The following is a 26,734-nucleotide window of genomic DNA, read 5'->3' on the forward strand; positions in this document are numbered from 1 at the left end:
TCAATTTTGTATGTTGCCCTACAATACAGTAGAATCAAACAATTGCTAGGGAAAATATTTGTGTTTGACATGATTTCTGTTTTTGCTTTGCGTTAATTGAACTAAATGAATATCATAACGAATTTGAGACTCGAAATGAAAAAAAAACGCACACACAGTGCCATAAACAACAATCGGACATTGCACTACTTATATACTGTCCGACACTCCGCACATACTACACATATTGCGTGTTGTTATACGATATATGTATTAATACTGCTGCTGTTGTTGTTGTTGCGGCAATTTGATTCATTTAAATGGGCTTCTTGCATTCACCACTCAAAACGAATTAGATTCGGTGTTTTGAAATCTTCTGAAAACTCAGCGCAAAAGAATAAGAAATATGACCAGGCGGCACGTCCAGAGGCGTGATCATTTACTCGCAAAATGATTCATATAAATATCATTCACTTCATTCATATCACTTGATACAACGACACATTTTTCGAAAAAAATGAAATAAACGCAATGCGCGCATTCGAAACACAAAAAAAGCGGCTGCATTTATATAGTGGAGAGAAAAATAGTAATGTAATGAAAGAAAGATATTGTAAACAATACGAATCAATTAATTAAACCCGTTCCGTATCAGTAAAAACACCAAACATATTTCAAAGAATATTAATTGCTGTTAATTAATTTGATGTGCGAAATGTTATGCATTTTTAGCCGTTCATTTCATGCGCCAGTTTATTCGGAGCAATTAGAATAAACATCGATGCATGGTATCATCCAAAACTCCATTGGTCCGAAAGTCATTAAATAGAACTGTGCTATTTTGCGGTAAAAAAAACCCATTAGAAAAGTATAGACACATTTTTGATTAGCTAATATTCTTTCGCTAGAACAGATGAAATTTGAATACGGTTTAGCATATCGTTGATGAGATACCATAGGCAGATTTAATTAGTTTAATGGATTGAACCATTGGCTACCGTGCCCGGCCAAAATATGACACACACACTCCGTGGAATCTTCGTTCTATTTACGTGCCGTATTTACGTATTGTAATTCGATCGTTTTTGACAACTGTTCACGTTTATGTATATAATATGAACATTGTTCGCAACGATTTACGTGCGCTTCAACAGCAAAAGTACAATCATTGTGCACTATATCAACAAAATATGAGCAGACTTTTTTTCGTCATACAATAGAGAGAGAGAGAGAGAGAGAGAGGAACAAAAAACGAACGATCCGAAACGAGTGTATATGTGTGAATTGCGACCGGGAATTGGAAACAAAACACGCATTGAAATCGAAACTCAAAGTACAACACACGCGTTGTCTACAAAACATCGGAGTGTCAGCGAATGAATTTTTGTGTGTTTTTTATTTAAACATTAGATTCGTACGCAAAGCAAACGCCATATCCATTTGTTGCCGTTGTTTATGGCCATTCAAACCAAGCACAAATGTACACACTTTAATCTATTTGAATTAATGAACGAAATGTTAATACATTTAGATGGCATTTAATATAAAGAGGCAGAGGAAAAAGGTATTCATCAGGAGAAACGCAATAAATTCACTACTGTTGCGAGCATGTTTTGATGGCCGCATATATTCCGAAAAAAAGTTTGCAGCATTTGATATAAATATTTGTAGCATGCAAATCGTATCCATATAGATAGAATGTCGAGAAAAAAAAACACACCAAGAAATAGTTAATGGCTCGATGGAAATATCTACATATATTTTTTTTTTGTACAAGCAAAACTACATTCACACTATCACCACATATACCATTTCTTTTGGGGAGTAATATATATGTGTATTCATTGACGCTAGGACTTTCGAGTGGTGAGCAGATTTTTCGTGAGCCATTACCCGTATTCATTTGCATGTATGTGTGTCGTAGCGCGATTCATGCTCAAGCAAATTTTCCATTTATATCGCGTGTATAACACACAAAATGAGGGTGATTCACCCCAACTTACAATCACCAACGCATTCACGTTCTATATCTTTCAGGTTTTTGAAGCATTTACGCGAATAGTACGCATACACATACACCTACACATACACAAACACACACACACACACACATTGAAAATGGCATGTACGTGTCATAAAACGAATATTTCGGATATACATTGATGTCGTGAGATATGGTTGTTTGTATGTCGAGCCACTCAACACTTTCGAAAAGGATACGGAAAATCGAAAAATGTTGATATATTTTTACACACAACCGTACAAACTTCACGCTGGATTCGGCTATCATTGTATTAATATATAGATGAGATAGTATTATGTACGCGATTTCAACAATGGCCATGGCATTGCCGAACTTGGCGATATATACAGTTTGCCATTTGTTTGTTGCTTTCGACCAAATACAATATCCCATTTCACTCACAATCTATGCTCAATTTTAATGATGAATTTCGGTTAAAAACCTCACACATTCTGTCATCATTTCAATTGAGCCTGCGTGTAAGATTTGATATGGCTTGTCTTTAAAGAGCCTTTTGATAGGATGATGCTTCTGTATACTATATCGTTTTTTTATGAGTTTATGTTCTTTTTTGCTTTATACACGCATGGATGGCTTTTTTTTACATGTATGTGTACTATTACACTACATTTGTTTACTTTTCAGATTTTATTGTATTTTCTCGATAAATTATGTTTTGTTTGAACATCATTTCCATAAACAGTCCCCAATTAAAAATCTACTTTAAATTTCTCTCTTTTGCTCGATGGAATGGTGGCACACATCGAACACTAAATAAAAGAGATTAAATTAGACAAATGTCCGCATATTCACAGTGAATAATCATTAGTTGATATTCTCAGTTAATTTAAAGAGAATATTGACCATTTCAAAAATCTGGTTCATTTTTTTTCGCATTTCATGAAGCTAGAAGAATTCATCACACGAGGAGGTGTATCGTTCCATTGGCACGCAAACGCACACATGCTCAAGCGCAAGACGAAAAATTTGTTTACTGTCAAACGTCAATGGGAGATATCTAACAAATTTTCTTTTTTTTTCTCTTTTCAAATGATTTTCTGCTCTTTTCTGGATCGAATGAAAATAGAATATCGGATATCGTTCGATTTTACATCGAATGTGATATTTTTAGGTAGAAATTTTTACATCGATTTTTGCACATTTTTCAAACAAATGTGGCAAAATGATGACGAACAGTGTAAAGATTCTAAAATAGCAAATTTATGCGATGTGCTCATTATTTGGTAGCCATTAGGTTTTTTTACATATATATTTTTCAATTACATTTAGCTGCCATGGCAGAATGAGCATTTATTCCAGCCAACACACAAAGAGCAAGAATCGCCCAAACCCACTGTGAATAACAACAAAATGTGCAGTTTATTATGACACATGCGGTTGCACTTTGATTTGCAATGTGTGAATATGCACATTCTCTCATCAATTCACATGGACATGTTAACGAGTCGGGATGTTGCACTCACTAATCGCTCGTTTCTCTCAATTCAAAATCACTGCAGTACTTGCAGACTAATGGACCCGACATACACACACAAAAAAATATGAAATAGTCCAAAATAATCGCCGTCAAATGGTCGCTGATTGTATGAGGTTCATTGATTTGTTCACATTTGAACGCTATCGCCACATTCTCATTATGACTAAGTTATATTATCTGTATATCTTCTTTTGGTTTTGCCTTTCTTGAGCCATTCACTTTTTTTTTGTGTGCTCACATTCGTCGTGCATAGATGTAGCCAGCCTCATTAGGATTTTTTCTTCTCTTTCCTATGCATATTCATTAAATTCAAATTTCATATATGAACGCGTATGAGAGCATTATCATGTATCGAAGACAAACAAACAAACAAACAAAAAATGGAGTAGTCGCTTATTTAATTCGGTATCAGTATTAATGAATGAAAATCATCGGCTACACTCATAACAGTAGCGTAATGCAAACATGATTAATATTAACAAACACCTCCCGTATTGCATGTCGTCAATTATTCGACGTACGTATGAGTTGGATGCGTGACAATTTCGCGATGTAGAAAAAACACGCGCATTCACACACTGAGCATATCTCAATCAACAATAGTCAGGATGCAAAAAAAATTCAATGCACAAAAGAATTCACAGTATTTCTCGGTCTTTTGAATTCTACGAAAAGAAAATGTTGGTAAGCAGCAATTCAATCATTATGAATTTCAAAATCCAGACAGTTTATGTACATTTTTTTTTTCAGAATTGTGTTGGTACCAAGTTTTTATCATTATTATTTTCTTTGATTCTCAAATGATTCAGCCAGTTTTGGCGGTGAATAAAGATTATTATTATTATTTTACATTCAATCAGATTTTATTGCTTCTTTCTAGTCGTCGAAATAAATCACTAAAAGCATTCTTTATGTTGCAAAATAATCCAATGCGGTTGAGTTTGGTCGCAAGATATGCACGATTTATGGAAAATGGTTTTGTTGTTTATTTTTTTTATTTTTGCTGTTGTCTCGTCGTCTTCATATCAAAACCACCACACAAATAAATGCATATAAACTAATATTGACGATATTAACAAACACAATAATTTACCGGTTTGTATGAAAAAATGGTAAAAGTGACGTACACCACACCAACTGTGTGGCCGTTTTAAAATTTGCGATAGTGAATTTGTTCACTTTGGATTTTCTTTTAAAATTTCAATAAAAACACACACTAAACACTCCGATATATAAATTGTTCGAAATTCTGGGCAAAATGTTCGCGATAAAACACAAAATTTTGTTTACATTTGCGCGCGATATACGCCCGGTGTAAACGATGCTCGTGACGAACGCTCGAATTATTTTCAACGATGACCGTCAACACTTGCAAATTTTTGACTTTCACTTGGTCAATTCGAAACTGATTGAATTTTGTATCGAATTTTGTGTTTTGATTTTTTGAAAACAATATTTTTTTTGTGTAAATTTTGTTGATAGTATTCCTACGGTACTGAACTAAACGCGAGCAACGACGCGCATAATCCTAATAGCTCAATATAGCTACGAATACTGATTTCAGTATACAAAGCTGACGGAATAACCAGAGAGACAAAAAAAAAACTCTCTTTTTCAGAACTCACTCTTTGTTCAGAAAATGTTGCCGATGTATGTGTGTTTTGTATGGTGCGTCTGTGATACATGTATCAAATGGATTGAGTGCGCATATGAGAAGAAGAGAAATACATATGCCATACACGGTTCTATATTCCCCTACCCATTGCAAGCGAACCTTTGATTTTGTATACGCGCTTTTGGGAGCGCAACACATACACACACACAAACGTGACAAATAATAGAATGAAAGAGAGCTACTTTAGAACTATACATTGAATGCGCATATGTTCACATTCGCAATAAATTATTGCCACTCTTGTGCTCATCATATTTCCACTTGAGCACGTCTTCTCTTTTGGATCGGTGCGTTTTCTTCCGTCACGTACAGTGTATCGCCATAGATGATGATAATCTATTTCGTTCGTAGGAGGATATCAGAATTGAGCAAGTCAAAACGATTACACACAAGAATAACGCACACAAAATAGGTGTGGTTGTGGTAGTTCAATTTAACTTGTTCAATTTATTCCAGCATACAGGAACCGTGCAATTTTATTTCAATTTAGTTAATATGATTGTATGACTGTTTTTTTATTCTTTTTTTTCTTCTAGTATGAAAAGTAGTGGAAATGATAATTGTTCAAGTATCAAATTTATTTTCAATTCTGGCTAGTATCTCATTTATTTTAAATCATTTGTACATTATACCAAGTCTCCGAGAGTTTCATATAAGCCTTCCCATGCAGATGGTAAAAAATCGTGAAAAATGAAAAAAATAATTTACTTTTTTTCTTCGATTTACAAATACTATTCAATTTTCTGTACCATCTGGTGAAATCAGAATGAAAAAAATCGCATTCCTTATCACCCAAATCACGATGGGCATTCGGTCACTATTCAATAGGTGTTACATAGGAAGTTTATATGAAACTCTCGGAGACTCGGTATAGAGCACTCCAAAAGTGAAAAAAATCCAGATCTTGATTTGCATGATAAGGAACGCGATTTTTTTCATTCTGATTTCACTAGGTGATACAGAAAGTTGAGAATTGAAGAAAAAAAATTTAATTATTTTTTCCATTTTTCACGATTTTTTACCATCTACTTGGGTGGCTTGTATGAAAAACACGGAAGACCGCTGAAATGACACTGTCGTACGTCCGTACGTATTTTGCGTTTGCCATTTCAGCGGTCTTCCGTGTTTTTCATACAAGCCGCCCATGTAAATGGTAAAAGATCGTGAAAACTGAAAAAAAAATAATTAAATAAAAAATCCAAAAGGATTAAATTCTAATCCTGAATATATGGAAAAAATTCCCAATTAGAATATTAAAACAATACTTAAAATAAATTGTTTGAATTCATTTTGTTAGTTGTCATCGATTTCACGGAGCAAAACATATACAAAACTACAGTGGAAAAGAGAACTGTCAGTTGTAGCTGAAACAATACATAAACACAAGCATCACAACAGAGTGATGTACACCTTAAGCGTACATGTGATGATTGCGCATGTATTGTTTCTTTCACGCAACCGCTGCTATGCTTTGAACTGTATGTTTTGCACCGTGAAATCGATGATAACCAATAAATTCAAACAAACAAATAATTTGTTACAAATTATTTTAAGTATTGTTTTAATATTCTAATTGGGTTTTTTTCTATTTATTCGGGATTAGAATTTAATCCTTTTGGATTTTTTATTAAAAAAATCCAAAAAGATTTATTTCTAATCCCTTAAGTTTTACAGTGTACGCAATTTTGCCCAGAACACTTTGAGCCAGGTTGGAAACTGATTTTGTATTGAGATGTTCAATATCGGCAACCACACTAAAGATTGCGTGAGTGCAATTTTTTTTCATTATTGTCGTTTATTCCTTATTGCAATTAATTTTTTCATATTAGAAAATAGTGTGTATCGTTTTGAAAACTTTGCCATTTTGCCCACAGTGCTTGCCATTTTGCGTCTTTCCGATTCGATATTGTTATGAAATTCCCTCTTAAAACATAAATTTTCATTTTGAATACAAAATCGAACTCTTCACTCCTACCCTTTATCTATTCGGCTTTTTTTTCTTGTGCGTTGTTTCGTCGTTTCGACTGGATTTCATTGGTTTTTTTTAACAGTGGTCGTTTCTTAAAATTATTTGTTGCCATCATCATCCTTCTTTTCTTTTCATTCGCATCAACTGACAATGATCATAAAATAAGATTCGGGTGATGACGATGTTGTGGCAGTCAAAAGCACATGAAGCAACCACTGGATTATATATTTCTTGCAATGGTGCACAGAAACCGACAAAGTACCCAAAGTGTTAACAAATTTTTTAACCTTTTTTTAGTACAAAACAATGTGACGAAAAAATAAGGTTCAAATGTTAAAGGTACTACTAATAATTCTAATAATTTAATAAAAACACCAACAATCTTTGGTTTGTTTCTTTTTAATTTATTTAACATTTTATACCAAAAGTAAATTTCACCACTGTTGAGCAGTGACCGGTTCGCGCATATTTCTATGCCTGATAGCTATGCTAAGCATAGCGGAGACGCAAGCCGCAACGCACCCGTCACCATTCGATTCGAGCTATATTGTATGCGCACGGTCGTCTGCATAAACGAACATGTGTATTGTTCATATAGAGTGAACGGCGATGCGTCGGTTGCGTTTGCGGCTATGCTTGGCATATCTATGCTACCTAGCGTATTTAGGCAAGCATAGAAATATGCGCGAACCGGTCACTGCTGTTGAGTACACGATTAGAATGAATATTATGTCGCGACGTCGTAAAATCTTCGTTCATTCTCTCGGTATTAATTCCAAATGAACTGCGTTTTTAATGTGCCATAATGCGATTGAATTACGTATTTTCAAAGGTATTTCGGATTTTTCATGCGGCTGTATATTAAAATTCAACAATAAATGGAAGAAACATGCCTTAATTATAATCAAAGCCAACCGTCCACCTGAAAAAATAGCATTAAATTATTATTTTCACATCAAAAGACATGAGTAAAATGAACGCAGCTTCTTAAATAATGAACATTTTAACTTTTTTTTATTTCTCCGATACGTTCTTCAAGGGGAATTTCAAAGAATTGTTTATTAAAATCGGACACAAAATTTAATAAAAGTACACAGACAGAAATATACGTTTAATATGTTTGTTTTCAAAATACGGAATATACATCTCTCTGTGTATATAAATAACATACCGATACAATTACGTGGTCCAATACCAAATGGAATGAATGCTCCCGTTTTGATATTCTTCTTATTTTCATCGTTAAATCTTTCCGGGTCAAATTTTTCGGGATCTGGATATATTCAAAACCATTGTTTTAAAAAATCTTCTCAAACCATAGCTGAAATATTCAACATTCAGTGCAAGCATTAAAGTGGGAAGAAGTCTAATGAGCAATATTCGTAAGATGGAACTCGGTTTGATAAAATTCATCATAGCATTTCCAAATATGTAAAAGTCATTATTGGGATTTTTAAATGAATTAACTTTTACTCCAAATGCGCACGATGTGATAACATCATTTGCAAAACGTGAGAATACCTCCTTCATATTCAGTCGAACCGACTTATTTTGCTTCGATTTTGATTTTAAATCTTCGATCATATCATCGACACATTCCACCACCAGTTCTGACATATGCCGCAATTTTCTACTCGTGAAAATTGGAGTAAGTGATGATCTCATATCACGCCATTTTTTGTCATCCAATGAAATCAAACTTTTTCCCAAAAATGAATCACCTTTTAGTGCAAACATCATCGATTGATTTTCGAAATGACTACTATCTTTGATCGCAATCTTAGAAATGATATTCAAATCACGCAACATATAAGCTGGCGTTCTTCGATTGAAAAATCCAATGATTCTAAAATTCATATTATATGATTTAATACAATTATATATTTAAAATAGGATATAGTATCCTATAGGACATAGTCTTAATATATCTTAACGTACTTTTCATTTGGAAAGCGATGATAAGTCGATTCCAACCATTTTGCAGGATATGATCGAAACAGAAATAAATCCAGCGTATTTCCCACCAAAAAAACTGGTTTCAAATGCAATATATTACGCTTCACGAAATAATCATTGTTTGCAGTTGCCCATTTGTAAAATAAATAGAATAATGAACCGATTAATATCGAAATTAACAACTCTAATTCCATTATTCAATTTCGATTTTTAGATATTCACTTTAAATGTTAAACTGAATCTTCTGAAAGTATCATCGCATAAATATATAACATCAAAATTAAGTTAATTGTACGTAATAAACAAATATCATGATAAGCTAATAATTATAACCATTTTAGTCAATATCGTTATTAAGACAGCACATTCAATTTTTTCCACTCCGATTCAGCGCTTAATGGCATCCAGATACGATAAAACTTCTGGGGTTTAAGATATCTTATTTTATGGTGGCAATAATTGCTATGATTTTATTTTATTTTTTATGGTTATTGAGCAATCTTTTTATGGATATATCATTGAAAAAATTGTATCCATGATTTTTTTCCACTATAAAATCAGGTGTTTTTTATTAGCGACGTGAAATCCGATAATAATTAAATAAAAAACAATTACACCTTCATAATTTCACAGATTGGTTATTTCTCTAATGTTTTTTCCTAATAAAACCGAATTTATTTGGTCGAAACAAACGTGCATTTCGAAATGTTGTCATTTCATCATCAGTATCACGACCATCCCCAAGACATGAAAAAAGTGGCGCCATGCACCTTTAACATGGTGGCGAAAGGACAAACCATCTTGTAAGTGCATGTGCGACCACATATCAAATTTGCGACCACAATGCGATACACGATTTGTTTTATTATTATTTGATTACAAAAATAATGAATTTGAGAAAATGTAAAAAAAAAACAAATCATGTGTCACAGTGTGGTCGCAAAATACGTTGTGTGGTCTTGAATTTTGCCCACATTCATCGCCGCAAAGTGCATTGCGCATTATGTCATAAACTAACAAATGTACTTTCACACGTGGAAGATTGACGAGAGAATGTGTGTGCATGTTGCATGTAAACGCACTCTTACTGGCTCAGCTTATTACCTGAATATAGAACGGGTCTACATAATGTATCCTGATTAACGATGGTAAATGCCAATTATTGGATGTATCCAAACAGATTGTAAAATTAATTTTGTGAATTCGCGACTCTATAGAGTTATTATAATCATTTGAAAAAACTATATCACCAATCATTGAACGGTGGCCCCTGGGCTTGGTTGCTCCAGCTTGGCCCAAGATGAAATGGCTTTTATGCCACTCAAAACCAAACTGAACGATTTTTTAAGCTCAAAAATTACTTTTCGGTCAAAATAAACGCAGACTATAAAAAATATTATGCAAAGGTTTGTTTCATTTTAAAAATAATAAAAACAGCAATTTTTCCCCTTTTTCGGATTCATTTATACAATTGATGATTCATTATCAAAAATGAGAAAGCTGAACTTATTCGAAAATCGATTGATGAACAGATTTTTTTGTCAATTCGAACAACTAAAGAAATAAGAAGTATTTATAATCAAAATGAATTGGAAAACGTTTATTAAACCATGTCATAATATTTGGAAACACATAATGATACGACTATTCGAACATGGACATGCTGCATTTTTTTTATTTGCTCTCAGTATTTCAATTTGTATAACTTTGTAAAGTTTAACTTTGTAGTTATGATGCATAACGAATCATCTCTTCTTTGATTTAATGTCATCTTAATAAACACTGTGTTTATTTATTTGTTTGTGAGAGAGAGTGTGTGTGTGTGTGTGTGTGTGTGTGTATGTGTGTGTGTGAGTGTGTGTATCTCTTTATTTGGAGCCAAAAATTCCTGATATATTCATGTGTGCCTTCCGATGAATTCGATTTCTTAAATATTAAATTACATCTGTTTCATTTCTAATTTAAAATCCTTGTTGAAATTGTTTCGAATCGATTCGGGCTTGTAGCACTTCAAGTTGACGTTTTGCTTCGCATTGAGGAAAATTGTTCATATCATAATATTGTGGAGCGATTTTCAGAAGCCATTCAGCTGTAAGATATGAATATCAAAAACATTTAGTTTCAATTGAAATGTATGGATTGAAATGAAGTTTTTTTGGCTTACGTTTTACATCTGTCACAGTTCGAATGTAATTTTTCGTTGTTAAAACAAATTCATTGTATATAACCCAATCTGGTTTATGATCTAGACAGGTTGACGGATGTAACTGCACCACTTGATTATCTTTAATCGTTAAATAGTGTCCGGTGCGTTCTAAATGGGCAACCTATTTGAGCAAAAAGAAAAACACATAATTGAAATTAGTATATGATTGAGAATCATCGGGCATGCAAATTTGGAATACAGGCCTGCATGAAGAATCCCTGAACTAAGGCCTTTCTGATATTTATGTAATAATCCTTCGATGAGAAATCTGTGCTAGTTCGCTTCAAATTAAAACGATCCATAATACGTGACAATTGTTGACGCACATTGTCGGCCTGCTTCAGCGATCGATAGTTGACGAAATTTTCGTAACACCAATTTGTATCTTCGTTACCTGTAACCAATAATTGTGTTTAGATTAATGAAACCAACGCAACAATAGTTCCAAATCAATCGGAGATAAAATGCAAAATTGTTTACTCTGTTTGAATGCATGGTATACATTTAGCAAAGTCAAGTGGTCACCGTCAATGTGAGCAAAACGCATTTTTGCTTCGTCGGCTTGCTTTTTGACGTCATTCGGTCGAACAAAACATTGAGGTACTGTGAAAAGGTACGAATACTAAGTTTTATTTTATTCAAAATCTCTCTTGAGACCAGCGGCTAGGGCTTTTATCTTCAAATATATACAATTTATAATGCAAATAGTGAACTATATTGCAAAATCATCTGTAATACGTGCAAATAAATGTGCATAACTGCATATATTTGGTGTATATTTCGTGAATATTTCGTCCATGGCATGTTTTTTCATTCTCTTTTGTGCGGATCTTCTTCGATTCTGTGTAGCTATTCTGTGTGTTTGCTACACTGCAGTTTAAAAACCACATTATTCACTGGTATAGGCAAGAAATTTTAATCGTATATATGATGAATAGGACGTGAATATTGTGTATAAATTTGTATGAACGACTGATGGAAGCCCCTAGACCAGCGGCCGATCGCGGTTCAATTTAAAGAAAAACTCACCCGACAACATGGCTGTAATAGATAGAATTTCGTTTGAACAATTGTGATTACAGCTGGCAATGAGCATTTTAGCTAACTGTGGATCCAGCGGAAATTCAGCCATTACAGCGCCCAAGTCTGTCAAATTGCCATCGTCGTCAAGTGCAGCTAAATAATTCAATAGCTCAAGTGCACGCATCAGTGTCTCTGGTGCCGGTGGGTCCATAAAATCGAAATGCACCAAATCATCAATGCCCAATTTTTTCAGTTGTAACACAACAGTTCCTGCGAAAAAGAATTTATGTGAAATTAACTTCATGATCATTCAATTAAGCAAAAATTTCATCAAATTTACCTAAGTTTGAACGTAAAATTTCCGGGTATGTGTTGCTCTGCATTTCATTTTTGTACGCTTTTTCTGTATAAAGTCTGAAACATTTTCCTGGTTTTGTACGTCCTGCTCGACCAGCACGCTGTTGTGCCGATGCTTTGCTAATCGGTGAAACTAATAAACTTTCGACACGAATTCTTGGATTGTAGACTTTTTGTTTAGCAAAACCCGGATCAATGACAAACACCACACCATCAATGGTCAACGATGTTTCAGCAATATTTGTCGATACAACAACTTTTCGGCCAATTGCACCGTTCGCTTTGTTTGGTGGTGGTGGTTCGAAAATTCTTTGCTGTAGATTTGGCGGCAATGTCGAATACAATGGTATACATTTCAATTCGCCTAATTCCGGTCCCAAATTATCGATTTCACGTTTGATTCGTTTACATGCCTCTTCAATTTCTTCTTGTCCCGTCAAAAACATCAAAATATCACCCTCAATCAATTCGCACATATGAATTTGAATAACTGTTCGAATAGCCGCTTCCAAATAATCACGTTCCGGTTCGGGTGTATAAAAAATTTCGACCGGATGCGTTCGACCCGGTACATTCATCAATGGTGCATTATCAAAATACTGTTGAAATTTACCGGCATCCAAAGTGGCAGACATAACCACCAATTTCAAATCATTTCGCTGTCGAATCACCTCTTTCAGTACGCCCATCAAAATGTCAGTGGCCAATGTACGTTCGTGAGCCTCATCGAGTAAAATCACTTGATATCCGTCCAATGTTGGATCACTCATTGCTTCACGCAATAACATACCGTCTGTCATGTATTTGAGTACGGTTGATGGTGATGAACAATCCTCGAAACGGATACTATAACCAACTTCTTGACCCAATATCACATCCATTTCTTCCGAAACACGCTGGGCCACTGACATAGCAGCCACTCGACGTGGTTGAGTACATGAAACTCCCTTTGAACCAATTGAACGAGCATATTCGACACACCATTGTGGAATTTGGGTTGTTTTACCACTTCCAGTCTGAAAAATAGAAAAAAAAATCAAAACAAAATTGATTTTATTTGATTGAAATTGGAAACTAGTTCGATGTATGCGCATACCTCTCCCACAAGCACTATGCATTGATTTTCGGCTAACAACCGCATAAAATCGGCACGATATTCAAACACTGGCAATGTTATACGCTTTCGATATAGAGTGTAGTATCGTTGCGAATAAGCTTGATTGTTCAATGGATTCACTGAATTTTGACGCGATGTTGCTGTGGTGGCTGCTATCGCAGTGCCACTTTGTAAAAGATTTGACGTTGTTGCTGGTTGAGCGGTCGATGCTGTCGTTGCACTCGAATCAACTGGAATGCCTTTTTCTTCACTGAATATCGAAACAAAAAGAAACGATTCGATAAATGTTTTAGTTTAATTTTTGAAAAACAAACAAAAGAAAACGTTGTACGTTGCTAAGACGAGAAAAAACCCTTACCGCCGTTTCTTAATGAATGGATCCATCTCAATGCGTCTTTTTGACATTATGTGTACAATTCTAAATAGTTTTCACTCTTCTAATTTATATTCAACTACTTTGATCCAATCAGTAGTTAGCTCGCTTTCCCAAAAAAAAATGATTCTTTAAGATACAATTAAACAATAAACAAATTTGATGGTTTTCGTTATTTTTATGAATGACTCTCAACACAAAAACACGTTTCGTTCGAAAACGTCTCCCGACACAAACTAAACGTTTCACTATAAAATCGAGCGATGTAATATGAAGGGACACCACTTCGAAAATTTCAATTTGTATACAATTCTAATGCAATCAATGTTCCATTCAGCGAGCCACTGTGTGCGATTCTTTTTTTCTCTCGCTTTATTTAAAATAATTGTTTGTAGTCAGTTTTTCGTTCAGTAAGTGTAATTAATGAAAGATGAAGCATTTTATTTATTTTGTACTTTTCGCCGCGTGAGTATGTGGTGAAAAAATAAAATGTCAAAAAAAACAGAGACAAATATATTGGCTGCCATTTCAAAGGCTTGATTTTTTTTCATGTGATGATCATAATTTTTTCTGGTGAAATTCATGAAAAATGCTTTGCACAAAATGTGTATTTATGGTGACATTTTTCTTGAGCAATTTTCTAGTTTTCATGAAGCCAATTTTATTTCATAATAACGCAAAATGAGAATGAAACATAAATCCAAACATATGCCCGTTCGCCATGAAAATGTAATTCGGTTTGCCATAGGCAACATACCGAATTCGCCGTCATTCTCAATGCAAATGAAACAAAACAATTTAATGACGTTAATTTTAATATTAGAATTTTTTTAGCGGCGCATTTTTACAATTTTTCAATTAAAATATTCATATGAGGATGACCTGTTCAATTGAAAAATATTTTTATAACATTCACGAACTGAAAGTTTTATTTTTACTTTAAATAAGCACGAAAAGCGACAAAACCTTTAAAAGCGCATGGCTTCCGAACGGGCAATACTAATATTTTGAATTTATTAGGTTTTATGCCTGTGTAATGTGAAGCAAGTTTGAAATGTCTTACCTTTGACGATTTTCTCTTCTTTTTTTTTTTCAAAAGAACGCTTTTTTTGCAGAAATGATAATCTTCTAAATTTCAAAAAACGCTTTTGGGTAGAAAAATTCCATTTCGAGAGGAAGAATTTTTTTCAGCTAATTTTTTGTTATATTGTTTTGGGTTGTTGAATCTGTCCAAAATAATTAGATTTTGTGTGTTTGTCTTTAAGTTCCGCTTTAAAATTCACATTTATTTGTATGTCTAACACAATAAATTTTCATCATCATCATTTGTTTTTTTTTATATTTTTTAAATTTTATTTTGTATAATTTTTCAGTTTTGAAATCGAATTTGACCACATTAAAATCGATTTGTGTTGATTGTTGCACTTGAATTAAATGAATTCAAATGTTGCGATGAGATAATTTCCGATTTGACGCAACACATGCTACTAATAATTTAAATAAATTTGCCATTTACTGGCCATCATTTTATTCATTTAAAATGTTTATGTGTTTTTTTCTTCTGTTTTCTGTTTAAACAGCGGTAAATCATCTTTGTTTGAAATTCATGTTTTGCGTATAATGAGTTTCTTGTAGCTTGCTTTTGAGGGAAAAAATTGTTTTTTTTTTTGGGGCAGAAAGTGGTGCGTATTATTGTAATCTCACTTACATATCACTACTACTTTGAACAGAGAAGAGAAAACGGACTCTGAATTATATCGCAAACTATTAACACATTCGATTACACTTTGTTTGTTTGATAACCTACAATGCAATGTATCCTTTTGTATTCTATTCTAAAAAATATGTGTATATAGTTGTCAGTGCTGCTTTGTTTTCCATTCTGTATCTTTTCATTTTTCTCATTTAAAAATTAGTTGTTCTGTGTTTGTCTGTGTAAGTTTTGGTGATAAATTCACAATTAATTCGACTTATGCTGATTATTTTGGTGAGCCTGTGTGTCTGTGTGTGTGCATGTCGGTGCATATTTTCCATTTTATTCCATTTATGATAAAAATGATATCTTGCGATTTTAATACAAATTTCATTCGAAAAATGAAGACAATAATGTTATAATTTAAAAGCATAAATAAATAAAAACCTGGAATTATGAGAAAATATGTACGCCATACAATTTTCTGTCTATTTTAAAATTGTTAACGGTTCGATTATCATATCACTTTACTAATTTTTTCCGTTGTCATTGCAATCCCACTTCTCACTTCGCCCTCGAAATTTTTCTTTATCTCTACCTAACCTCAATTCTGTGATACATACATGGTGATCTATCTTCTTTTTAAGAATAAAAAATACATGCGAACATTATTACTCTATAAAAAAAATCTTATTTAAAACGTAAAAAATAAAAAATAAAAATCAGCGTGTGTCATAATAAAAAAAATAATTAAAAAAAATAAAAAGGAAATAAATTTCATCTTGTTTTTCTTTTTTGAAAAAAAAAATATACATTTTGTTTGCTTGTTCTTCGATTAAACAAACAAAAACTCACTTCACGCTAATTTTTTTTTCTTTCTTTCTTGCTGGCTTTTCACTAGTTTATATCGAATTTTATTCCATGTGTATTTCGAACACACATTATCGTTATTTGCATAGTAAACATCAATTTACATTTTTTATTGTACTTTCAATAGAATCATTTTGTTTCAAAAGCAGCTATGTAAAAAAAGTAACATTTTCTTTTATGATTGAAAAAAAAAAAAACAAAAACAAAAATTTATAAGAAAATCTTCGGCATTATACTGCGATTAACAGTAAGAATATACTTTGAAATTGAGAATTGAAAAAGGGGAAAAGGTGATTTGAATGAATCTCTCGCATATGGTGCACATTTATGCATATTGCATTCGAACAAAAAAAATTTCATGTGATTATTTGAGCAGAATTATACAATAAAATTCGAATGCAAACAAAGCAAATTTTTTACACAATTATTTCTCGAGAGATTTATCTGTTGCACCCCGTTTAGTAAACAGAAATTCATCATTTCCACGTTTATAAGTAGATTTACGCGTCATTTCATATTTCATATCAGATGGCGTTCATAATTTTTTGTTTTTTGTCATTATTTCAATTCTATTCAAATATATATATTCAACTGTCGTCATCATTTTTGTTTTTTACAATATTTAAAGATCCTGAAAATGAAATGTTGTTGTTATTTCTCTATTTTCTTTTGTTGTTGTTGTGTGACTTGAACGTGTTTTTTATTTAATTTTGAATTGGTTTTAATACCGTTTTGAATTATTTTCAACATTACAATTGCTTTGATTTGTAATCATTTTTGTCTGTTTAGTTGTTGTTGTTGTTTTAGATTCAGTTCGTAAAATTTGAAGAAAATAAAAATATCTTTATATAGAGACAAAAAAATGAATAATTAATAATAATAATAATAATAATAATATGTTCAACTGTAATGTTGTTTTGATTCAGTGGTTCGTGTTCTATGTTTCACCATTGCCGCTGTCATCACCATCAGCATACTCGGACGCATTGGACTCTTGGTCATCATCATCATCATCTGTATCGAGATCATAATCTTCGTCATAGAAATCAGTCATGTCCAACTGTGAAAGCGAACAAACAAGAAATGCAAAATGTATCAGTTAATTATCGGGATACTGGATTTGTTTGATTGAATAATACTCACCGGTGGATCTTGATTACTTGGCTTACTTTTTGGTTTTATACAATAATCCTCTAAAGTCAGTGGAACTACAATGCCTTCTTTTTCAGCTTCAGCTTTAGCTGCGAGGGCTTGTTTTCTGTGTAGCATAAAAATAAATAGCAACATTAACATTGTGTAAGCACAACCAGTCTATTTGAATTAATGGACAATTTCATTTATAATTCAAATCAAATCACATCAATGATTTTACGGGAAAAAAGAAGAATTTCAGCCCATCAGACAGTGAAATTAAAATTAGTTATCAAGGGCGTCAACGTTAGACGTCTCTTTAAATTTGAAATGATTGTTTTTATCACTGTCATGGCCCATTTGCCGACGGCTAGACGTACGTATGGATAATTTAAATGCCTTCCATCATTTTTTTTTGTCACATTTGATATGTGTATCGCTGTGATACTTACCTTATGATATTTGGATATTCATTATCCTTGCCATGCGAATCACGCCATCTGCGGTACATAACCGAAGCATCAACGTTGGCAGGCGAATATGTGTTTGGCTCATTTAGCAGGGAAATCACTGACAATAAAATTGTACGAACATTTTGTGTTGGATTCCATCTTTCGCATGGCAATTCACCACTTTGTGGATCATCCACCGGTGGGTGCAATATTGAGATACACAGATCACCATTCTAGAATTGAATCGAAGAAAATAAAATGAGTTAGATTGCATATAAAAAAATGTATAAAAGGACCAAGTGATATTAAATCTTTGTTTGAACTCTTTTATAAGAAACCCCGATTTATTTTATTCAGAAAATTTGAACGTCGAATCGAATTCATCAATTGTCAAGTACTTGAAGTACATCTAATCTATCAATTTGATACGAACTACGGAACAGTAAATTAATAATGACATCACAAACAATGCGGTAGCGCGTATATATATCCGTATCGTTTGTTATATTTGTATATGGTCACCATATATGTATAACGCGTTGACCATGATTTTATTTTTGCAAACACTTTGGATATTAACATTCGTTAACATTTTTCTCTTTTTTTATAATTATTCGTACGGTTGAACGAATCGAGTTGGGCGCCTCTATGCATATATGTGCAATACATACAGTCTCCATTCATGTGTACAATTTCAATTCCAATGGTTTATTATACAATTTATACGGAATAAATGTACTACATTTTATAAATATATATAAAAGTGTGTGCGTTTCATGCCTATTTCTCATTTCGGTTCGAAACATTTGATTTCAACGTGTTCCTAGAAATCTATATTCGTCTAGACGCCTGATAGGCTGAACGATGTTGCTATATGCGATTTACTTTGATTCCAAAAAGCCATATACATGTATAAATTACACAAAAAAAAGTAATTCACCGCTGCACGGCTTTTAGTGAAAGAGAGTGAGAGAGAGATCGGAAGCAAATGAAAAGGTTATTCAACATATGGTGTGATAAGCTGTTTTTTTTCTTCTTCTTTCATTTGGAAACTTTCTTTTTTTTTTCTCTTACGACTTGCATATAAATTACATTCAATATACTTACTTCATAGACATTTGGATGCCAAACTTTTGTCAAAAAGCGTATTGATGGTGGTGAATACGGGTAGTCCAATGGAAATTTCATTTGTGCCTGTCAAAGAAAAAAATTACTCAACATTAATTATTTTTCGTGAACAATTTACATGTAAAAATGCTTGAATGTTGCTCGGACATCTCTCGTTCAGTTGAAAACAATTGAAATTATTTTCATTAAAAAAAAACAATTGAATATATTTTTTGGTAATTAAAGCCCATACCAAATTGAACAATTTGACTTTGAAGTTTGAAATTGTATTTATTTAACATTTCATGTCAAAACATTGGAACATTGAAAGCTTGACACAGACGAATCTCATTGTTGGTGCGTTTTTTCATGCTATATGTTTTTTTTGGCAAAAAGAACGTATCGTTTGACTCAATGCAGCTTTGACATTGATACGGGCTTTTCCATGGCTGACAAAATCATAATGGTATGTCTTCAATCACATATGTGTTTGAATCACATTTAAAAACAAAACACGTTCGAACCGCGTTATATAATTGAATAGAATCGTCGAAATTGCGAAGAGAACAAATCGAATTGTCGTCAATAGTCTCATGCTAGGGGGAGATTGCGAAACAACTTCGAAAAAGAATATAAACAAATATATACGAATATGCCACGAATATGCCACCAATATATTCCAATATACTCAACAAAATACTTTAGCTATTAGAGTATTACTCTAGTTACTTAAACGACTCATTGTAAAAATATTATTGAAAAGAAAATGTTTTAATGAAAAACCAAAAAAAATGGTTTTTTCTTAATTTGTATAATTAAAAAAAATGTTTTATTTTAGTTTTTTATTTTTTATTGTGTGTTTTATTTATTTATTCATCCGTGGATTATGTACATCAAACTCATTTTGAACAATAAGTTCATTGTGCAAGAGTACTAGATTTGTACTAAAACTAGTACTAAAATCTAGTACCAAATATCAACGAAAATTTTATACTTGACATAACCTCTTTTTTGACCACATTTATTCTAGTAAATTTTTTTAAATATTCTAAGTTTTAAATAAAATATTTTTAAAATATGTGAAAAGAAGCAAACTTACCATGTTGAGACGCTTCAAATATATGTCAAGTATAAAATTTTCGTTGATATTTGGTACTAGATTTTAGTACAAATCTAGTACTCTTGCACAATGAACTTATTGTTCAAAATTAGTTTAATGTACATAATCCACGGATAAATAAATAAATAAATAAAACACACATTAAAAAATAAAAAACTAAAATAAAACATTTTTTTTTTTATTATACAAATCAAGAAAAAACCATTTTTTCAGTTTTTCATTAAAACATTTTCTTTTCAATAATATATATTTTTACAATTTGTACTCTGGCAAGTACTTGTACTTTAGCAAATACTTGTACTTATATAATATATTGGAATATATTGGTGGCATATTTGAAAAAAGTGGTTTCATATTCGTATACGAATATAAACCAATGTGTCGCAAATATTTGTCAATAAATTGCGACTATATGCACGCAATATCCCCCTAGGTCTCATGCCATGGCAGAAATACTTCTCGCAAATGATTAATTATATTAAAAGTCATTAAATGATAAATTGAAAAAAAAATTAACCGAAAGCCACATAATACAAGAATCATTAAGTGACTGGTCATTTTGATTGGCAAATGTGTGGTGTATTTTGTTTTGTTTGTCATGTTTGTGGCGTAGGTGTGCAGGTTTTGTGAAATCGGCTTATTGATAACAGTTTGTTTTCACATAATCTTCAAATTAGAATTTGTGCTCAGCGAAAATTGTGCGCACCAAACCAATTTTCTACCATTCATCGAATGGCTATGTCTTGTTTGGAAATGTACAACAAAATCGATAAATAAAACTAATACGAAATTTTTGCATTGAGTCACATTTCAGTTGCGCATACAAAATCGAATTCGAAAATTTAAACGAAATCAGATTCATTAATTTTTGTCCGTATTCAGCGAAAAAGCACGCACATACAACAAATGGGGGTCCATTAAAATTATTTTATTTGAAAATGAACATACAAAATTGAGGTATAATTTGCATTGCATTGCTAGCAAGCACTTGACAAATAATAATAAATGGCAATCGTAACAAATGGATTTCCTATTCCAACGACCAGGCAAACATCGTCTCGATAAAATTAACATGAATAAAAGTGTTTATTCTTTCTGATATATGCAAACGGGTTTGTGTGTCGCATAAATATTCAAGCCGATAACAATACAGAAAAAAACAGATCCATTTGAAAGAGACAAACAAAACGACATTTACTAGAAGACGATAAATTGAATCGAAAACAAATCTGAGGTCTCCAATATGTGTATTACGTTTATGAAAACATCTGTATAATGTGCGATACAGTTTTTTTTCGTTTCGTTTGTTTTCATTTCAATGCATCCTTCTCTCTCTATCTTCGCCGTACTGTCCTGCCAAAAATTTGGCATCTCGGTTATGCCTGATTGGCAAAAACAAATTTTTGCTCAATTGCGGTTGTGTTTCTCTCGGTGTAGGTTTTATTTTTTTTTATTCTCGATGAGAGCTATGTGCGCATTTCCCTGGATAAATTTATTCATTAAATAGTGCAGCGCATAAACGACTGTAAATTTCATTGAATATTTGTTGTGTCATTGGCCAGAATGAATAAGCCAGAAATAGGAAACGGAACGGTTGAAAAGGTCTTATGATTCAATATTGCTCTCTCATCGCGCTCAACCTACTTGAAATGAATAACTCTTCTCACTACGTGTGCTTTGTGTACATATTCTGCATCATCACTGTTTTTTTAATATTCATTTTATTATTTAAAATGAAACAAGAACAAAAAGATTCAGAGGATAGATTCATTTAGACAGAATAAATGGAAGTATACGACACAATACGGATATATCAAGAATTAAATTAAAGGAGTTTCTCCTTTTTCTCTGTTCTCAACAACTTTTCGAGTTGTTTCATTTTTTGATTTGAATGCTTGAAACTAAAACGTCATCAAGAGATAGATATTTGAAGAGCCAGTTCCACACCGATTCGCTAACGTTTCTTTTTTTATCATCAGTCATCATTATTATCATAGTCATCGTTGTTTTGTTTACTGAATATTTGACAATTGACCAAGTCTATATTGCAGTGCGCGCGCGTCTCGACTGGCGACTTAAATCGAAAGTTTAGCCCGAACTATTGAACGGTCGTTTTTTCTTCTTTGTTTATGACCACTTGCATAAGCATCTCTTCTTGTAAATGTTTCATTGTGATTGTTGTTGTCACTGTCACTGTTTATCTGCCTCCAAAAGTTCAATTCAACATTTCGTTTTGTGTCTCTATATGAAAGGATTTTGTTTATATAATAAAATATAATGAAGAGAGAATCAAATCGTTCACTTACAAGGTCATCATCGCAAAAAAAACCTTGTACATTTTCTTTGAATCGAATATATTTGTTGTATATATACAAAAGCCACTCTCGTTCGCCCGAGTAGTGAGAGGGAGCTTCTATCTCAATCAATTTGAGACACACACGTTGAATGTTTAGAGTGAGCATGTGTACGTACACATCAACGTCATGCCACACACATGAGAAAGATTGCGAGTGAGTGACAACCATATTATGCATCGCATCTCCTTTGTGTTTCGAGGGAGTCTCATATAGCTTTTTGTGTAAACACCAATTTTGCAGCATGCTATATGCATATAGAATAATTTTTTTTTTTGATATCGACAATGAACGCTCATAGCAACCGACAGTACCTTTCATATATGCTCTCTTTCTATCTGGGCTTCAATGTGATATATACACACAGTTTCAACAACTGAGCACATTGAACTAAACTGAGTTTAGTGACTATGATATGTTGAAAATGACTGCTTAACAACGGATGGAACTAATGAAAAATGAGAAAATTACCACCTCGTTCATAGAATTCCGTACTTGTTTTATAGCAGCATAGAAACAAAAAAAATAAGGTGTATTCTATTCTTTTAATTGATGCGAAACCCTGCGTTTGCTTTTATTTCATTGAATCTTTGTATTGAATATCACGTGTTTTGCATTCACATAGAAAAATCCTGTTTTCTTTTGAAAAACACACTCGCTTGCTTTGTATGTTTACATTTTGTTTACACTTCATGAAATTCAACAGTATTTTAACGAATTGGTATTCAATATGAGGAGAGAGAGAAAAAAAAGCATTGATAATATTTATAGCACTTTTCAATCAGTCAGAAGAAATGTGTCCCTGAAAATGAAGAGAGAGAAAACCGAAATAAATTCGCTCTTCTTGCAAACTTGATGTTTTTGCGTCGAGAATTTTCATGTGAGAAAGAGTCTCAAGATTCATTGTTTATACTATGACGATGATGATGGTGCAGTAGTCACGGTCACGTTACTGCTCTGATTTTTTTCCCTTGTTCATTTCTCTGTCACGTTAACTAGTAAACAAGCCAACCAAAGTGCGCATCAATCGATGCAGAGCAAACGGTATGCAAACAAAGAAGTCTATTTTCGTTTTTGAATCGAAAATATATGTTTTGTTGGTTGTTTTTTTTTTGCTTCTCATTTTCCTCCTCACTATTTCACTTTAACTGTTATTGCTTTTGATGAAGCTGAGATAGTCTATATGTTCGAGTTAGTTTTCTTCTCAGGCTCTGAGAGAATCAAGTGCATGTGAATCGAATTAATTGAAAGAAGTCAGAAATGAGTTCGTTTGTTGGTGGATTCTTCTGCATTTTGAGGTGGAGACATATAAGTTAAACAAACGGAAATCTGATCTATTTATTAAAGGCAAGATGGATGTCAATAGCTTGAATAGGATGTGTGTGTGTGTGTTTGGAAAGTACGTGATTGAAGTTGATGAACTGCCGTAAAAATCACCATTGATGACGTTGATGATTCAACGATGGATGACACACACGAATATGATCCCTTGTTTGTTATTTTGCGCGTCCTACTTATGTATGCAATTTGAATGAATTTCAGGTCACCAAATGTTCTCATATTTGTCTGTATGCGAACCAAAGAATGTATATACATTTCACTCAATACCACCTTTCGAAGTAATGGGAAAATACGAAAGAAGAGAGCAATAATATTCTGAAGTAAGAATAAGAGGTATAAAAAATGGCACAGATACATTCACAAAAGCAAACGAAATTCCATAAAGAATACGCTCTCATTCTTTCTTTCGTACAGATACAGCGGTAGCAATAACAACCGCAGAAACAAAAATAAAAAATGAAGTATAAAAAAACACATCGTTAAAACATAACGTCAATCGTGACAAATCATCATCCTACTCTAACAATTGATTCGTGAACATTATATTTCGATGATTTGAGAAAAAACACGTGTATAAATATGCGCGCTTGCTTTTACCTCTTTTTCTCACATCCAAAACGTATAAAATTCAAGTAAAAACGGGCGAGAGAGAGAGATAGAGAGCAAAACGCATGTATTTGGATGCTTTGGGTGACCTCTGACTTAAAATGTGAAACAAAACTTATGTTGTAACACAAAAAAAAAACTACGGTGAAACAATGGATTTGGATACTTACTTTGAAATAACCACCTTGATATAATGTGTCTGGTGGACCGAATATAGCTACTTCCCATTCGAAGAGATTGTCATCGTTGAGTAATTTGACACGAAATCCTTCGACGGGCTCCTCTTGCAAACTTTTATATTCTAGAGCTAGTGCACGAACGGCTGAACTACTTGGTGTTGACATTTTCGAATAATCAATTGTTCTTTTGTGTTTTTATCTACTCAATTTAAATACTAAATGTATTTTATAAAAGTCCTGTTATTGAATCCGACTGACGATGCTGCGACGAATCTTTTTTTTCTTCTTCTTGTTGTTTCGTTCTTCTTTTCGTTTGTCTTTCTTATGTTGGTTTTTCTTTAAAAAAAATTTCTCTTTCTTACTGCCAGAATAGTTGCTTCGTTACTCAGTCGTTTTATTCACTTTTGATCGCAGGTGAAATCAACGAAATGTTGTTGTTTTTTTAACACAATGAACTGGATAAATTCAAACACAATTTCAAATTTTCTTATTCTCTCAAAATTATACACTGAGTTAAATAGGCTGGCTGCTTGAAATATTTTTTTTTGTAGAACCAGGTAGAAAAAAGCAAATTTTTTTTATTTAAATAATTGAAATAAGTTGCCTTCACAACCCGATTATGATAAGAATCTTTGATTTGAAATGATTATTGATGAATTTCTATTTCGAAAAAATGTTTTCTTTTCGACCATGTGATTGTTTTTATAAATTTTAAGCGATAATCACTTCAAAAAAGAAGAAGATTTAGTCCGAAATGCAGAAAAATCGAGTTCGAATGATTTATAAAAAATAAATTAAACAAAAAATATGAAACGACTAATTTTTTGGAAAGTGCGCACTACCGAAACGAAATATAAAATAAAATACACACAGCACAGTGAACTTTTTTGTTTGAAAATCGTTTCGAATTTTCTTTCGGTGTCTATATGTACTATTAAATGGTGTTTTTTTTTATTTTATATGAAAATTCACAAGAAATGTTTGTTTCTTCTCGTTTTCGTTTCGTCGTTTTTATTTATTGTGATGAAGAGAATAATAAAAGCACACACGATGTGAAGTGTTCATAATAAAAATAAAAATGGCGGCTGGCTAAAACGTAAATACGCCAATAAAGCGAGAACTTGAAATCATTGTCATTTTTTTATGTTTCTCTCACGCTTGCCACCGCTCTTGCGTTACTTCGATTCTTTTATTCACTCTTTCCCTGTCTATGTTGGTTATGTGTGTGCACTGCACTGTACGTGTCTGGCCTCACGAATTTCGAATCAAAATATTTTTATTTTATTTAAATTAGATATTGGTTGTTTTTTTATTCAATTCGTCGATTTTTAGCTGAATGTTAGATTTAGTTGCTTAGAAAATACTCCTTTTTCTTTGAAAAACAGAAAAAATACCTCACTAATCATCGAAATCGTATGCAATGTTGTGTGATGTCTACCACAAACTGAGCTGAAATCCATTAGCAACTCAACAGCAACAGCTGTTCAATAATGTTTATAGTGTGCGTATGTGAAAGGCTAATGTGATTGTATTTGTTTGAGGTAGATGCGTTTTTCTGTTGCCACTGAACCAACTTCACACTAAAGTTTTCAAAGTTTTTTTTTAGACATTCAATTGAATACAGAATTAACCATAGTCTTAAAGCATTCCATAATTTTTTTTCTATTTTCATTTTTTTTAAAAACAATTTTGGTTCATCAAAATT

At 32.7% G+C, this 26,734-nt stretch overlaps 4 protein-coding genes across 38 annotated transcripts in view; all 4 read right to left on the reverse strand.

Moving 5' to 3' along the window:
* Positions 1 to 5,034, reverse strand: part of LOC116352041 (Down syndrome cell adhesion molecule-like protein Dscam2) — a 70,629-nt gene extending 65,595 nt beyond the window's left edge. For all 31 annotated transcript variants that reach the window (XM_031784282.1, XM_031784259.1, XM_031784258.1 and 28 more), the window contains exon 1: positions 4,594 to 5,034. The gene's annotated coding sequence lies outside the window, so the exon portion shown is untranslated. The remainder of the gene's footprint in view (positions 1 to 4,593) is intronic.
* A 2,718-nt stretch (positions 5,035 to 7,752) lies between these two features.
* On the reverse strand, positions 7,753 to 9,316 carry LOC116352095 (probable cytochrome P450 9f2). 4 transcript variants are annotated; one of them, XM_031784390.1, is made up of 4 exons: positions 9,083 to 9,316; positions 8,866 to 8,990; positions 8,316 to 8,417; positions 7,753 to 8,066 (listed from the first exon to the last, which is right to left on the reverse strand). In XM_031784390.1, exons 1-4 carry the CDS (start codon positions 9,292 to 9,294, stop codon positions 7,900 to 7,902), a joined length of 606 nt encoding a protein of 201 aa, XP_031640250.1. In that variant the 5' UTR covers positions 9,295 to 9,316; the 3' UTR covers positions 7,753 to 7,899. The 4 variants fall into 4 exon arrangements, 3 of the variants coding, with proteins under 3 accessions (XP_031640250.1, XP_031640249.1, XP_031640251.1); XM_031784389.1 differs by having other exon boundaries at positions 7,940 to 8,066; positions 8,666 to 8,990; XR_004202252.1 differs by having other exon boundaries at positions 7,949 to 8,066; positions 8,316 to 8,990.
* Positions 9,317 to 10,672: 1,356 nt separating this feature from the next.
* LOC116352057 (putative pre-mRNA-splicing factor ATP-dependent RNA helicase PRP1) lies at positions 10,673 to 14,633 on the reverse strand. Its single transcript, XM_031784310.1, has 8 exons — positions 14,162 to 14,633; positions 13,783 to 14,053; positions 12,670 to 13,702; positions 12,336 to 12,599; positions 11,787 to 11,909; positions 11,510 to 11,700; positions 11,265 to 11,427; positions 10,673 to 11,189 (listed from the first exon to the last, which is right to left on the reverse strand). Exons 1-8 carry the CDS (start codon positions 14,206 to 14,208, stop codon positions 11,062 to 11,064), a joined length of 2,220 nt encoding a protein of 739 aa, XP_031640170.1. The 5' UTR covers positions 14,209 to 14,633; the 3' UTR covers positions 10,673 to 11,061.
* Positions 14,634 to 17,389: 2,756 nt separating this feature from the next.
* LOC116352097 (ubiquitin-conjugating enzyme E2 R2) lies at positions 17,390 to 26,442 on the reverse strand. 2 transcript variants are annotated; one of them, XM_031784395.1, is made up of 6 exons: positions 26,424 to 26,442; positions 25,021 to 25,484; positions 19,430 to 19,516; positions 18,323 to 18,555; positions 17,883 to 17,997; positions 17,390 to 17,799 (listed from the first exon to the last, which is right to left on the reverse strand). In XM_031784395.1, the coding sequence occupies exons 2-6, from the start codon at positions 25,192 to 25,194 to the stop codon at positions 17,677 to 17,679; spliced, it is 732 nt and encodes a 243-aa protein (XP_031640255.1). In that variant the 5' UTR covers positions 25,195 to 25,484; positions 26,424 to 26,442; the 3' UTR covers positions 17,390 to 17,676. The 2 variants fall into 2 exon arrangements, with proteins under 2 accessions (XP_031640255.1, XP_031640254.1); XM_031784394.1 differs by having other exon boundaries at positions 25,021 to 25,555.
* Between the last annotated feature and the right edge of the window lie 292 nt (positions 26,443 to 26,734).

The sequence above is a fragment of the Contarinia nasturtii genome, unplaced genomic scaffold (genome assembly GCF_009176525.2).
Source record: "Contarinia nasturtii isolate CC-2019 unplaced genomic scaffold, AAFC_CNas_1.1 Cnas_scaffold_187, whole genome shotgun sequence".
In the NCBI taxonomy this organism is placed as follows: Eukaryota; Metazoa; Arthropoda; class Insecta; order Diptera; family Cecidomyiidae; genus Contarinia; species Contarinia nasturtii.